Below are 16,688 nucleotides of genomic sequence, written 5' to 3' on the forward strand. Positions count from 1 at the left end.
AGTGGGGGGCGCTATGGGGGACTTTTGGGATAGTATTGGAAATGTAATTGAGGAAAATATGTAATAAAAATATTAAAAAAAAAAGAAATGTATATAAAGAAAATATCTAATAAAAAAAAAAAGAAACTGGGGTAAAGTATTGAAATGTGCACTTTTGTGTATGCTCCATCCATCCATATGTGTGCATATGTGTCAGATATCATCCCAAACACATTTTTACTTCTTACGAGTGGCTCCAAAGTTTTCGTTTGCTCTAACTGAGTCATGCTAAAGAGAAACTGAAATAAAAAAGATCACCATAAGGCTGGATGGGATAGTGCACTCCCGAGACCCCGCGCAAAAGTAGATGCAGGGGTCTGGCTACACGAGGTCCCCCTCTAAAACTCAAAAAGAAAACTAGAGCAATTTTAATTAATTGACATTTAAAAAATACTAGCCATTTCACAAATTACATGACTCTATTCCAGAAAACTCAGTAGAAACCAAGAAGAACCTTTAATGTGGAGAGACAATGAGAAAAATCTCATGGTCACAATTCACCTTAAATATGAAATTAAAATTAAATATAAAAATAAATATAAAATTGAAAAGAATCAATATTTATTTTGAAATCCTGTAAGACAAAGAATTTTTGTGTCTAAGGTACAGGAATAATTTTAAGTATTTTAAGTATACTCAAATGTACAATTGGCATATTTAAGGTATTTTTAAAGCACTTCTATGTTCCACAGATACGCTTTAGGACATAAGTAACAATCATATTAACATTTCCATAGCTCTTTCTTATGAGTTTTCAAAGTACTTTACATCTATTATTACACTTTGCAAATGCAGCTAAGCTGGCTTTATAAACTGAAACGCAACAGGCGTGTAAGTGGGAGGCAAGGTGAGATATTAGCAGATGGACTTGCTCCAGTCAAAATAGTTAATTCATTTATGGGAAACAAAACTAGCTTGGACTCTGTGTCTGCCTTCTTGAAGAGAAAAAGGACAGCATTCTTTTCCTGTGTTGGCAGAGGCAGTTCACAGGAATCTAAGGACAATCCCAAACTTTATTAGAAGACAGCTTATCATAAGCACGGATAGAGATCTTCACTTCTTCACTGAGCTGGGTTCCTCTTGCTGACGGGCTCTGCACGGGTGCACTAAAGCCAGGGAGGACACTAGTGCAGGCGAAGAAGCTTTGGGTAGAAAGACTTGTTCTATCCAATTGGTCGATTCTGTCTGTATCTGGCACGGTTTCTTTGCGTTATGGGGCTTGAAAGCCATGAATTTATCTTTGATTCTTCCTTCCATCCCTTCACTTGCCAGGACCTAGTGAGTCTTTTATTCTCTCCTCTCTCTCTCTCTCTCTCTCTCTCTCTCTCTCTCTCTCTCTCTCTCTCTCTCTCTCTCTCTCTCTCTCTCTCTCTCTCTCTCTCTCTCTGCTTGTCTCTCTGTTTCTATAACCTCTCCTGGAGTCACTCACTATTCCACTACCACTAACCCCCTAGCCAGTTATCATCGCCTCCTAATCCATCCTAGGTCTAGCAGTCCTAAGTTCTCTCCATCTGCCTTCTGACTACTAAGCCCAGGACAAACCCTGTGAATGGCATTACAGACAGCCAACACCTGACCTATGGTACTTCTTTGTTTTGGCTTTGTTTTATATATATATACTTTCTGATTCAATTGGACCTACCCACTCATTTGTACTGTACCCTTTTCCAAGGAACATTCTACCCCTTCTTCCCCAGTTCCTCTTCCTAAATCTTTTACCGACTACCCCTCCCCATGTGAGCATTTATTGTTCTGAATCTTGTCTTCGCTCACACATTTGGGCAGCTCTCTTTAGCTTATATCATAACATTCTTTCCTTTCTCCCTGAGGGCAGACAGTGAGCCTCTTGGGGACAGAGATTATATTTTCTCATTGTTAGATTCCCTGGCAGGATAACTGGATATGCTAGCTATCCATCAGTTAAGACCTGTTGGATTACAATAAACTATCCTTTATTGCTAAAAATAAACGTGAAGGCAAGAGGGGTCATTCTTGGCTTAAGTCTTCCAAAAAAGATGGAGGCTCCAGTTCACTCAAAATACTGTTAACCTCTTAATAAGCTATCAACAACCAGCAAGTTGCTCAGTCAGTGAATGCAATTCAAAGCAAATATGTCCATGAGTCAGGAGGGCAGCTAGGCAGCTCTCTCTGGCTGCTTGGGTACAGAACACTCATCAGAGATGACTCTGGGACAGCTACAAGAATGAGCCAGTTAACCACAGTGTTAGATGTCACAGCTGGACCCAAAGTAGGTTGCTATGGTTTGCAGGTGGCTGCCTTATGTGAACAACACAGGCAAGGGAACAGCTGCAGAGTGCTAGCCACACCCAGTGTCTCTGATGGGCTGAGGAAGCACATTTTCCATGAGGGGTGTGCCCAAGGGCGGTGTGTGCAATATGCATGCGGTTAACACGCCGTCAACAAACACATAAAACTACTAATAGGTGCACAGGATCACAGGGGAAGCCAAGGGATTGATTTTTTTTTTTAATTTTACATTAGAGAAAGCTCTTAAGATTGTTGACCTTCTGACATAAATAAGCCTACTAAATTATTTGTTGCTTTACACGGAATTGTAAGTGTTGAAAGAGGAATAAAACCTATCATTTTCTTTTTTGTTTTTTGTTTTTTTTTTTGCATGTGTGTGGTGTTCCTTTGTCTGTAAACATTTGTATATGTGGAAGCAAGAAGTCTCCATTAAGTGTCTTCTCCAATTGCTTTTCAATTGTCTGTTAAGGCAACATCTCTCTAGCCTGGCTAGCTAGTTGTCTGGCTCATCTCTGCCCTCTACCCGCTTGGACTTCAGGCAGGCTACCACACCTGCCTGACTTTACAATGAACTCTGGTCCCTGCAGAACTATCTCCCCAGCTCTGACCTCATTGCTCTTTTTGTTTCTCCTTAAGTGTAAAAAGGAGTCCAGTCTTAAAAATGAGTTGCATCCACTTAAGATGCTACAGATGGAAATTCTATTAAGTTTCTTAAAATAGGTTTTCAAAGAAGGGAGAATCATTAATTTAAAAAATTCGAAGGAAGGTTCAGGAGCAAACTTACAGATAGAGTGCAGTGTTTTCTATGATGGCTGATGTGTACAATACTTAACAGGAATGATACATGAAAAGAAACGACATCTTGTTTCTAGGTCCTGTTGCAGGTGTGCAAGAGAACAGAATACCAGAACAATGCCCATGGAAGGCATGTAGTGGGGCAGGAAGGGACACTGCAGAGAGAGAGGGAAGATGGGTAGATGAGGTAGTAGTGACATTAATGTCTCTCAGGTGGAGAATATGGAGGATACACAGTAACTGAGCACATTTGAATGTGAGGATGAGGTACTGGCAACGATCCCCAGCAGTCAAACGAGCCAACTTACCCGAGGTTTTAATCAACAGGATTGTAGGACAAGACCTTTGGTATATTATGCTATTAAATTCCAATGCTTCTGACAGACCAATACTGTCAAACCTACTGTTAAAGTATAAAGTAAGAGATGCTAAATGGCAGATCAAAGATCTCATGTCTGATAATGAAGCCAGGGACAGAACGCTGGCAGATTTCATCTATCCATCCATCCATCCATCCATCCATCCATCCATCCATCCATCCATGCATGCATCCATCTGTTCTCTCAAGAGGTAGTCACCAGCTTGGAACTGTTGACCTAGAAGCACCAGTGAATAAAACAGACAGTTTGCAACCTCAGTTTATCATCTGATGAGAAAAAGAGCTAAGGAACTAAATTAGCCAGTATCTAACTTTGACATTTGATGAAGTCCTATAAGCAAGGCCGGCTCAGAGAATGAACACAATAGAACTTAGCATTACCATCTCGACGCCAAGGGGTGAGAGGGCCAACTGAGTGCATGGAAAAGGTGGCAAGGATCCAGCCATCATCGAAAGGGAGGAGGCAAGTGGAAGGAAAGCATATGACTGTCTTGAGAGGGGCCAGCGACAACAGCTAGGCTCTGTGGGTGAGGACCGTGGGAGCCAGAGGAGGACTGCCGGGCAGGCTCGCTGAGCAAGGGCCTGTTAGAAGCTTGAGCTTATTTTAAGTACAATGGGAAGGCAAAGAACAACCTTGTTGATGTGGATTTCTAAAGTCGCTCTGTAACTTTAAGTTAAAAGGCAGTAACAGAAATAGAGCAGCTAGGAAGCCTTTGCAGGATTTCAGGAGAGACACGGCTGATGGGCAGAGATGGTGGCGGTGGCCACTGACCAAATTTGTCTTTGGTGGTGAGAACCAAAGGCCTTTCCTTCTATGAACTGTGCCTGACATGATTTCCTTACCATACTTAGAAATATGGTTAATTAGAAATTAATCATATTTGCACTGTAAACAACATATTTTAAAAATTCACCGTTCATACTTTCACATACAAATGACTACTGGTGAATCTTACCTTTGTCACTTTGTTGGGTTTATACAATGAAGCCATGATTTTGAGCCTGGGGCTTTGTGTACCCAGAACCCTCTCACAGGTCTTTTGGGAGAATTATACAGCAATTCCAGACTACTAGGAGGTCCTGGCACGCAGGACAAAGTCAACAAATGATAGGTAGCCCCTACCTCCACCCCCTACCCTTCCTCCTCCACTGAGGCATAAGAACACACAGAACGCTGTATGCTGTACAGGAGTCCACAGAGGAGTGCGCATTGACACAACCTCTGGAACGGCCATCTTCATACCTGACTGGGAGGGAGCACTACCAGACACCAGATGGGAGCACTACCAGACAACAGGTGGGATGCTTAACTGAATTTGGATTTCAAATAAGCACACGCACATAAACACATAAATCTTATGATATGTCCATGAGTGTTTGGCAAGAATTTATCCCAAAGCTCTTATTTATCTGAAATTAAAACGTAAATGGCGTATATTATATTTTGTGTTGTTAAATCTGGCAATCTTATGACTAACTCTCCAGTAGGAACAAACTGTTTAAGATTTTTTTCTTTCATAGCCCCATGAGATACTAACCCTTCTCTGTATAAAATGGCTGCCTCTCACCATTGTGGTGCTACTTCCCGATGTGCACATCTTTTTCATATTTCATGCATTACTTCTCAGTCTAAACAGCAAGTGTATGAATGTCAAACTCTAAGGAATGCACCGTATTGGGAATCTTACCACACAGTCATAAAGAATGCTGGTCTGGGCATGTGGGTTTGTGGGCGGATATGGTGGTGTGTGCACCTGCTGTGTTAACCTTTTAAAATAAAGATTACAGTAACAGGACATCAGGAATACCTTTTAAGAGTTTGCTAGACATCGTCAATTCAATCTGTATTCACATGCATGAAAGCTACTTAGATCCCACAGTAGTGGAGCCAATTATTGAATAAGCTGGAAGAGAAAGCATTGAAGTCACTCGATAATCACTGTCTATCAAAAGCTAAGAGCTGAAAATCCGTCACTTAAAAATCACAACACGGGAAAAGAATTTAAAAGTCTAAGCCACAGTTTTCTGAGTACTCCTTTTGCATATACTCAACTGTTTCGATTTCTGTTCCCAATTGGAGGGGAAAAGTCACAGGAAACATAAATCTAGTTAAGGACATGAGATGTCCTTAGCAGCACCAGGATCTGCTACTGCTCCACAAGATGAGGGGCTTTCTTGTCCCAGAATGAAAATACACAGTAAGGGAGCTCTGCCAGTCGGTACACAAATTATTTAGTGGTGTAGTTCATTTTCATTCTGGTGCCAGCTCAATCATGTACTGTGGACTGGAAGCAGTACTCATAGACTGGTGCTAGTCTGGGGACCACACTCTTTCTAGCACTGATGTATCAGACCCCAGAATTAATGCACCATGCCTTCAATATGATGACGAAATAGAGTCCTCCTCCTTCTGACCATGTTGCTGAACCAAGGTCCTATTATTTCACTGAGACAAAGGCACAGACATTTCCTCCACTCCTACCCACCGCCCTAAATGGACATATCTATAAAAACAGTGCAGCCCCGAGTTTAGAAAGAAGAGGGTTATGCTTACTCTTCTTGGCGTAAGTCATTGACGCTGCGGTCCAGTGAGATCATGTCACTTGCCACCATGTTAAATCCAAACTCCTTAATGCTGGCTTGAACTGCTTGTTTGTATTCTGGTCCCAGAACCAATGGCTTGGCTTTCTCTCCAGGGCCACCAACCACTCCATGAGGCTCGGGTTCTTTGGGTTCAAAGTTCCCGAGGACCCCTGGGCGTAGCACAGGATCACGGTAGGTGAAGGTCTGAGGCTTAAATGTAAGGTACTGCCTCTGCATTATGTCTTTCTGGGAATCTCCTCCAGCATGGCGCTCCTGTTCATTTTTGGCTTTGTTTTTTCTTCTAATAGACTCTAAGTCCACTTCTACTCCTTCAACATGAGGCCATGGTACCACAGGTTTGAATCTGTCATCCCCAGGAGCTACTCCATTGCCTCCTCGGTTAGGCAAGGGGTTATTGACATCTCTGTCTTCCTATATAAAAGGGAGGGGATATACAATGAGTACATGAAGGCACAGCAACCACAGCAGAGTTCATGATACAAATTTTCACATTCAAGAATAGGCCTAGGCAACAATAAAACATTCTAAACTGGGAACCGCAAGCGGGACACGATTAATCATGATGTTGTACGGGAAGACATCTTTCAGATTGGAAAGGAAGCATGACCAAACAAGCTATTCAGATGCACACATTTTTACTTGTCTCTTTATAAACATAACTCTCTCTAAAAGACTTCTCAGTGATTGAGACAGACACTTAATTGGTCTTAGGCTACCGCCGTGTTTTTCAGCTAGCTGGTATATGACAAATTGAACCTTTTGTTAGCAATTCAGCCATATGGTAGCAGTGATATCAGATGCATGTCACCCATCAGCCAGCTGGCTCTGTGCCCCAAATGACAGAGGAACAAGGTAGAGTTATGCAGTTGGTCCCAATTCAGGGTTTTCTACTCAGTGAGTTTGGCTGAGCTAACTACAAAAACAAACAAAACTCAGATAACTGTAACCAAGCCAGCATAGCCTTTTAAACTATTCTCTGTGCTTGATTTTGCCAAATTCGTGGTAATACAGTGAAGACACTGATTGTAAGAATATCTGGTAAGGGCAGCTCTCTCTTCAGCTTGGACCCTTCCACCTACACAGATCTTTCCGTCAGAAATCCTCAGTGCCTTTGCTTCTGAGGTGCATGCAGTATGTTAACCTTTTGCTAAGCTACTGCCATTCTGTTTCACAAAGCAGTGTTTCTCAACATGAGCCCCATCTCAGGGGACCTTGAAGAATACTAAAGTGCCCTGCTCTCAGGTACTGGGATTTAATTGGTCTGGGTATGTGGAGTTTTGAAAGCACCCCAGGTTGTAATATGCACCTAAGCCTGCTTAAAGGGAGAGCGTAAGCTGGTAATTGGGCACGGGAGGTACAGAGTCAGTCCAGCTGAGCAGGAGAACACAAGGCTCTCTGCAAACTGCAAAGCAGGCCAACTCATATGCCAGGTCACCCCACGCTTCAATGACACCGTCCCCTAATAGGTCAACAGAACTACACCATTCTAGGAAAGAATTTAAATTGAATGACCTTGAGGATTAAAGTTCAAAACTTCATTTTAAGAAATACATGAGAGCTCTAGGTATAACATTGATGTCTAGGATGCTTAATTACTTACAATTCATCAGAGACTGACATTTTCGTAGTGAGTTATTTCAGATGGCAATCGTATGGCTCAGGATTAACTTTAGAGAATTCAAAATCAATGTTTTTTAAAAAAAGATCAGTTTATTTCAGTAGTATCACAGTATCTAATAAGCTACAGATCCAATAGGCACACAATGAAAATCACCATTTCCTGCTTTTCCTTCTGTCGAGGCAGTCGTAGCTACCAACTGATTATGAATTTCTCCTGAGACATATATGAACAAATGAAAACAAAATATATCCCTCTTATACTAGCATACAGATACACAAAATTGCCACAATGAAACCCATTTGTGTTGTATATGAACTTAAAATCAGAAGTAAACAACTTGACAGTCATACTAAAAAGGTTCACAAAGGACTGGAGCGTCCCTCGGGATTAACTGACCATAAGAAAAGTGCACCCTAAATATAACTAACTCTGCAACAGAGGGACAAGCATTGAAGCTAAGGTGTGGCTTGTTACATGTTACATATTATTAGACATTACCGCCTGGGGTGCTTTCCAAACTCCACATGCCCAGACCAGTTAAATCCCAGTGCCTAAGAGCTGGGCACTTTAGTATTCTTCAAGGTCCCCTGAGAGGGGACCATGTTGAGAAACACTGCTTTGTGAAAAAGAATGACAGGGGTTTGGCAAAAGGTTAACATACTGCACCTCAGAAGCAAAGGCACTAAGGATTTCTGACGGAAAGATCTGTGTAGGTGGAAGGGTCCAAGCTGAAGAGAGAGCTGCCCTTACGAGATATTCTTACAAGCAGGGTCTTCAAGAAAGATCTGTGTAGGTGGAAGGGTCCAAGCTGAAGAGAGAGCTGCCCTTACGAGATAGATATTCTTACAAGCAGGGTCTTCACTACAGATACTAACAAGAGATTTTTAACTTGGAATGTAGATGTTAGTAACACAGTTATTGAGAACACATAACGAGTTACAATGGACTCAAGGATAAGCCCAAAGAACAAATAACTGCATAAATAGCAAGAATATTAGCTTATAGGGCAGCAAACAATTGTATTCTATTATACTTAGTTTTCATTTCACTGGGCAAGAGTCCTTTGTATAGGTTTCAAAATGCCCCAAAGATAACAAAAGTGTAAAAAAATCAGAGAACTGGGTGAAATGCACTAGTTGTCAGGGTTAACTTAAACTTTCACACAACTGTGCTTAAAACATGAACCATAAGGCGCAATACAGCTTGATCATATCAATCTTCTTTCAGAAGATAAGGCTTTTGGATCAGGTCTCTGACTGGCCACAGCTGTGTTAAGGGCTTGAGTCTAACTTTTGAGCCACAGTAAGGCCAGAGGCAAATAATTACAAATAGAGAAGGCAGTGCAAAAAGAAGCCAGAAGAGAGGAACGGGGAGGGGGGCGGGGGAGACCAGGCAGAGGATGGCAAGGACACAGGGGAGAGTTGTGGGGGAGGGGAACAAATCAAAACAACATATAATCTCTCTCTTACTCACACAAACAAGCCACAGAGAAACCCATCGTGTGTGTGTGTGTGTGTGTGTGTGTGTGTGTGTGTGTGTGGTTTTGAGACAGGGTTTCTCTGTGTAACAGAGCCCCTGGCTGGCCTAAACTCACAGAGATCCACCCACCCTGGCTTTGCCGCCAGAGTGCTGGGATCAAGGGCGTGCCCCAGCATGCCCATCGTGGAATCCATTACTTTTGTATACTAATTTAAACAACAAAAATAAATAACTAGGGGGTCATCATGCCAAAAAAAAATGTTCACGAAGGTCTGAAGAGTCCCAAGGGATTAACGGATCATACAGAAAGTGCATGCTAAGTAGGACTAATTCTGCAACAGAGGAGCAAGCATTGGAGCCAAGGTGTGGTTCTGATGATGGGAGATGTCTGCTTCTTTGCCGGTTCAAATGTGTACAGTGCTGTAAGCAAATCACAACAGAAAGCATTAGCAAACCCTACAGGGTATGAGGCAGACATTACTGACATTGAGCCAAATTGAACATAAAAAGGACGACTTTTTTTTTTTTTTTTTTGGAAGCCTTTTTTTTTTTTTTTAAATGTCAAATTTTCACATCATGGGTGTGAGAACCGGCTAAAGCTGGGGAAAGGACCTGTCAGTGGATATGGAGGAACGGTCTGTACACCCACACCATACCCTAAATTAACTACTGTCTGTCTCATTGGAGGAAGCAATAGAGGAAGAGTGTGGACAAAATAACAGCACAGGAAATGAAGCTCCCGGCGTCACGGGACACCCATCCTATGCTAACATACAAAATGCAAATTCCAGCTGAAGTCGGGGAGTATTGCTCAACTTCCCACGTCACCAAGGAAGGTCTGAGACAGCTTCAAACCTCACGTGCACCTTCCATTAAAAGCTGTTTGGATCTTGTCTCTCACCTAATGGTTCTTTGTCCAACTTTAAGCTGCTAGTATTTTTCAGGGTTCTAGAAGAAGTCTGTTCTGTCTTCATCCCAAGTTACCCCTCTTTCTACCAAGTCAGCAACCAGTTTTACAATGATGCTTCCCTAGGCCACACCACACTTGCAGTTTCCAGATCCTTTTACACAAAGGTTTCCCAGACCTTTCCATCCATCTCCATTATCTCTATTTAACATGCCCCAACAGAACCTGCTGTTTGCCTCATACGACAGTCTCATCATTGTCTTCCCTACCTCAAACCCTGGGTCACCCACCGTCTATTCGGCCAACGAGGTCCAAAGCCACATTTCATGTCAACCTCTTGTTTTGCTTTTAGCTGCACTACTGACATTCTGTCCCTCACGATTGCCTATTAGTTCTGTCCCCAGGGTAGCTCTTGAGTTTGCCTGCTTCCGTTATCCTCACTGCTTTCTTCATGCTGGCCAGTCACCTTTAGGAAAGATTTTTCTGATAGTAGTACTAGTGATTCATGTGGATTCGGTGCTCCATCTGCTTCCCGTACTCCAGCTTGTATAACCTCATGAGTGAGGTATGACCATTATCACCCAGAAAGCCCTGACCAAATGATCTGAGATCAGAGTCAGTACTAAATAGAGTTCAAATCTGCACTCTGACTGACTGAAGTCTCTGCTCGCGTCCCTTCTTCCACACGTACCGTCTCGCCTTCTCATCTTTCCTTCACAACACTCAGGAGGACTTTCTTATAATCAAATATGAGGATATTAACTTTGGTTGCTTATGTTTCACCTACCTGGCCACGATTCTCAGTAAATTCTCTAACAGTACTGACAAGAGTTTGCTACCCTCTGGGCTGTATTCATGTAGAGTCTCTATTGTTACCTACGAGGCAGGGGCTAGGCAAGTTTTTCTAAGACTCAAACAGACCCTTCCTGGTAATATCTTATGAATTCTTCAGGGTCATAACTATCCTATCTGCATGATACATTGCAAACCACAAGGTCTCTTATGCAGCTATTAAAGTCAGTTATTGTAGAAAAGAGGTCACAGGTACTATGTAAACAGATGGGAACAATTATGTTCAATAAAACTTTATATGCAAAGACAGGTGGAAGGTTGGATTGGGTCCCTCAACCTCTGTACTCCACTGGCAGTCTGGTGAAGAAACAAAGGCTATGTTTCTTGTGTCCTCAGCATCTGTCTTTGTATGGATATCCTCAATAAATATTTTCTGGATAAATGAATCCTACAGTTTGTGCTTTTGTAGTAAGAGAGATGGAAGAAAAGGCAAAGATGCAAAATGGAGACTATGGTATTGGGACCAACAGGCAGACAGACCCTTCCTGGCAATATCATGAATTCACCAGGGTCATAACTATCCTCTCTGCATGATAGTGTGTTCTGATGACACATACCTGTGCCAGAAAATTGAATCCATTGGCTTCTCAAAGCCTGTACGACAGTAACTGTGAAGGTAGAACCAAATACTAGAACTGCCTGTCAAAATCCACATCCATTGAGAATAATCGGTGTCACTCTGAATATCAAGTGATTCAGAGGGCAGCTCACCAACAGTGTCACTCTGAACTCCCTGGAGAAGCAAAGCTGTGAACGCCTTCTTCCAGAGAGGAGCTGAGAGTGGGAAGCCTCCGTGACTCATGGTGCTATCCTAGTGACTGACTTACTCTCCAGCCAAAGCCAGTGAATCACCGTTGACTAGGAACACAGAGAGAACCAAAAGGTAGTGTTACAAGATAGTTACAGTCAAAGGTGGAAAAGGATGGAAAAATACAACCACTTCTAGCCAGATGGCAATGTGAAACAGAAGTAAAGTCAGACTAGTCACTCTCTCCTTACAGCGTCCCCAAATCCTTTTTATGGGTGGTGTTTCTGTAGGATGATCATGCCTTGGTAGAGATGACACTAATCTAAAAGGACTATAAAAATGGTCTCTCAAGCAAATGACAGTATTCTGGAGTAGGTGTGAAATCACAGGTCCTAAGGTTGAGCTCATATACTTACTTACATGGCCCCTTGATAAACAACAGCTTAGAGAAAATGGCCACTGCTGAGCTGCGTCCTCACTCACGAGCCACAGAATTTAGAAGTAGCACACAATACTATTCAGTTAACGATTAAAAATACTCCAAAACAAAATAAACAAGCACACCAAAGAAATTAAACAAAACGACCCTTTTAACTGGAAAATCCACACGATGTCTTGGGCTGCAATCGCTCACCCTCAACAGAAGAAACAGGCAAAGAACTGGAGGGAGGCTGTCAAAATCAGCTAGACGATACCAGTTTAAAGGAAACAGTATGCCTGCAGGGAAGGGCCCCTCGGCCTCAGTGCACCTGTGGCAGGATGTAGGATGCTCAGGCCCTGGTGCCTTGTGCTCTGTTTAATACAGCTGGATTCCAAACTAACCCATCTGACCAGACCTTCAAGTGCTTCTCCTTTCAAAGAGCTGAGAGTTGTGGCCCACCTGAGCATCATATGTTGTGTGTGCATCTTAAAGGAATGTCCCTGTGTGTGTGTGTTCTTACACATGTCTGTAGAAGATAATTTGTGCTTAATCAGGTCTTAAAACTGATAAGTCCGAGATTAAATGAAGATCTCACCAGCCCTTGGAGATCTAGGGCAGTGCGTTCTCAACCTGTGGGTCGCGACCCCTTTAAGGGCTCTGTATCAGATAGTTACAATTTATAACAGTAGCAAAATTATAGTTACGAAGTAGCATTGAAAATAATCTCATGGATAGGGGCCACAACATGAGGAACTTGATTAAATAGTCGCGGTATTAGGAAGGATGAGACCACTGAACTAGGGCATCATCCCTTGTAAGAAATGACCCTATTTCCAAATATATTTCAAGACTCCTGAACTAGAAAGGGACTGAAGGTCACCTTGTCATTGGCAGCGTCTACCGGAGGGCCGAGGGCAGAACTATGATGTGTTTCTAGGTTCAGTACTCTGATGGGAATATAAAAGACCCACATAAGCTTTGGGTGTGACTTAGTAAGATAAAATGTGACATCATGACAAGAATTATCACCGAAACAAATAGACACCCTTAGAGGAGGCTTCCTGTGTACTTTTCTTTTTTTGAAAGTACCAAACTTAATAGACTAAAGTCTTTACTTAATATTACAGTGATCACTTCACACAAAGAAACCCAGCTGAGAGACTCAGACACTGAGCGGTAGTCTTTGGCAGGGTTACCAGGCTAAGGACTATACTTTAAGCCACTTCCTCAAATTTAATCTTGAGAACAAAGTGTTAAGATCTTGTCTATGGCCAGGGCGTGGTGGTGCACGCCTTTAATCCCAGCACTCGGGAGGCAGAGGCAGGTGGATTTCTGAGTTCAAGGCCAGCCTGGTCTACANAGTGAGTTCCAGGACAGCCAGGGCTACACAGAGAAACCCTGTCTTGAAAAACAAACAAAACAAAACAAAACAAAACAAAAAAGATCTTGTCTATGGAGACACCTCCAGTTTCGCTATGAAGATAGTAATTTCTCTTTTTATGTGATTTTTTTTCTCCTAAAACTGCCCACACGCTATAGAAACCAGAGTCACAAGGGTTGCGAGTGACTGCCGCCAGTTACAGCACAGGAAAGAGGCTTTACCAAGTTCCCAGGCACACCAAGGAAAACAAAAACACATTCAACAGTACAGCTCTATCCTATACTGTGTGACAAACGTGAATATATGCATCTTTCTAAAAACTTGGCCAAATCGTACTCTTGGATTCCCATTCTACCAGCTCACCACGACGCATCTCACTGTTGTGCAACTGGCCCGGCCAGCTTTGGGTTTTCTTGCATATCTGGATATCTTTTGGTGTTCTTGTCTTTCCCTTTCGTTCAAAAGACACAAGGGACTAAACCTAGGGCCTCGAATATGCTAGGTGAGTTCTCTACTACTGAGACCCTGTTCTTCTGAGATAATCTCACTATGAACTCACTCTGGAGCCCGGGCAAGCCTTGAATTTGTGTTCTCCTCCTCCAGTCTCTAGAGTCACTGGAATTACAGGCCTATGTGATTAGCCTAGCTTCATTTGTTGCTCTTAAAGGAGGTGTGTCCATCCACACTAACCTAATAGCAATCAGTCACAGAGCTACAACAAAACAGCCCTAGAAGGCCCACGTAAAGGCTTGGATCTTTGCACTGGCTTTAACCCTTTCTCTTCTGTTGTTAGAATAGGATAATTTTTCCTGACTTCATAAGAAAATCAAATGTACTGAAAATACTATTTACTCAGTAGAAAATGTCCACTAGTGTTCGATAATCAACTCGACAAGTAATGATAAAGTCGCTAAGGTTATCTAAAAGTATCTCCATTTTCTGGTGTCTGGTCCAAACATCTTTTTTAGTACCAGCTCCTGGACACCGGATTCCCTATGTAACGATGACAACGGTGCACACACTCACCTCAGGAGCTTCTAACCCATCCAAGACTTTTCCTTCAGGTAAACCATGAGTCCTGTATGCTCTGAGTGGAAACCGCCAATGTTCCTTTTAAGCACTTAAAATCATCTAAGAAACTAAACAGGAGTTAAGCAAGTTTCTTCCCAGGATTCAGTTTCTTACAAAAGCAAACAAATGGAAAACCACCAGGCCTGACCCGAGGTCTGGGAGGTGGCTCAGCGGATAAAATGCTCCCCTCATAAGCATAAAGGCCTAAGTTCAGATCCCCGGCACCCACGTTAAAAAATCAGGTGTAACCTGCCTCCTGTGAGGAGGAGACAGGTGGATCCCTGAAGCGCAATGGTTAGCCACCTTAGCCAAAGGGAGTGTGTAGGGGGGAAAGCTTTAGGTTCAGAAGAGGCCTTTGTCTAAAAACATGAAGTCGGGGAGCTGGAGAGGTGGCTTGGCTTAGAGGTTAAGGGTACTTCCTGTTCTTGCAGAAGACCTGGGTCAGTTCCTAGCACTCACATGACAGCTTGCAGCTCGAAATAGCCCATAATATATCTCTCTAGATCCAGTTTGACCCAGCTCTCCTGGCAGGCAAAACACTCACTCATACTTGTAACATACAAATAAATAAATCTTAAGGAAGGTAAACGTAGGAAGACACTTGACACGGAGTTCTGGCCTCCACACGCAAGTGCATACATGTACACATGTGCACACACACATATGCAGACACAAACAGCACACACACAAATGACTGACATTGATTCTGTATATTCTCTCTTTTGATAATAATTATGCTATCTGTGCCTATGTTCCAGTTGTTAAATCAGCCGGTGGGCAGCTCTCAGAGCTATCTCCATTTGAAAAGCCTTTAGCAAGGTCTGACCCTCTCCCTCACATCACTGAACACCGAGACTACAAGCACTTTGAGGGCAGGCTGCTCTTCCAGTGGGTTTCAGCAAAACTACATTGCAACTGGCAAGAAATAATCACTTTATTTTATCAGAATCCAATCCTTGTGAACAGAAATAAACTTCTTTACAGAACACATATTCACTTAAAATATTTCTGAATAAAAGTTTATATTAGTAACGACAACAAACTCCTTAGAAAAATAAAAATATTATTTTGTGGTTTTGTAGTTGGTGGTGGTCTTTGAGACATGCTTCAGGCTGGCCTGGGACTTGCTATGTAGCTAAGGATAATTTTGAACTTCGGATCCTCCTACACCCAAGTGCTGAGATTGCAAGCATGTGTCACTATGGCAAACTTTTGTTTGTTTGTTTGTTTTTAATTTAACTTGATCTTTTGGAACTTTAGATTTCCCCCCCAGCGATTGGGTGTTGTCTACAAGTATCTCTGAAAGTATTATTAGTAAGATGGGTCACAGATCCATTCTGTTTATTCAGAAGTATACAGTATAACTCTGAGCAAAATTTAGTATATCCAAATGAAAACTAAAGCCGTTTAAATCCATGGAAGCTATGCTTTTTAAAAACCAAAACCATGGGCGCACTACACATCCCTGCCTGGCCTGAAACACACACTGTGAGAACTCATGGAAATCCACCTGCCTCTGCCCCAGGAGCTCTGGAATCAAAGGCACAAAACACTCTCTCCAACTAAAACTGTACTTTCTAAAAAGCTGTGTGCTTCAAGTATCTTAGTAGGTCTTAGTAATATAACTTTTAACTTTCAACATTAAACTTATAGCTTGAGAGGACAGGAGTCACTCAAATCCTTTGTATTGACACTGTAATCTCTAATGTTCTATTTTGTAAGTGTGGAACTTCCAATAAGTACACAGTAGTTCAAACCAGAAACTTAAATTAAGGAATAAGCTGGCAGAAACCACTCACCAGCCTCCCCACAAAGACCTTACACATTTTTTTTTCCTGGTCAGGCAAACAACAGTCTACTTGTGAGGCCCAATCACCTGAAAGACAGCAGGTGCCTGGCGGGTGCTTGCTCAAGGGCTGGCTGGGTACATAGAAATCCTCTAGCCCTGGATCATCTCTTATTACAGCACTTCCTGGAATATAAACTGACCTCAGATACCCTTATCTTACGCTTGCTTGGTTTATGCTCGTGCTTTGGGAATCTAATGAGATAACCACAAATGTTACTTCCCTACACATCTAGAATTTGAATAATCCTTCTAAAGTCCCCTCTTTTGTTCAGCA

At 42.4% G+C, this 16,688-nt stretch overlaps 1 protein-coding gene across 2 annotated transcripts in view; it reads right to left on the reverse strand.

The window, feature by feature from the left end:
- The window catches only part of Galnt7 (polypeptide N-acetylgalactosaminyltransferase 7), a 127,226-nt gene that overhangs the window by 53,758 nt on the left and 56,780 nt on the right, over window positions 1-16,688 (reverse strand). For both annotated transcript variants that reach the window (XM_021169630.1, XM_021169631.1), the window contains exon 2: window positions 6,036-6,496. In XM_021169630.1, the coding sequence (XP_021025289.1) occupies window positions 6,036-6,496 (461 nt within the window). The remainder of the gene's footprint in view (window positions 1-6,035; window positions 6,497-16,688) is intronic.

Source organism: Mus caroli, chromosome 8 (assembly GCF_900094665.2).
Source record: "Mus caroli chromosome 8, CAROLI_EIJ_v1.1, whole genome shotgun sequence".
NCBI lineage: Eukaryota > Metazoa > Chordata > Mammalia > Rodentia > Muridae > Mus > Mus caroli.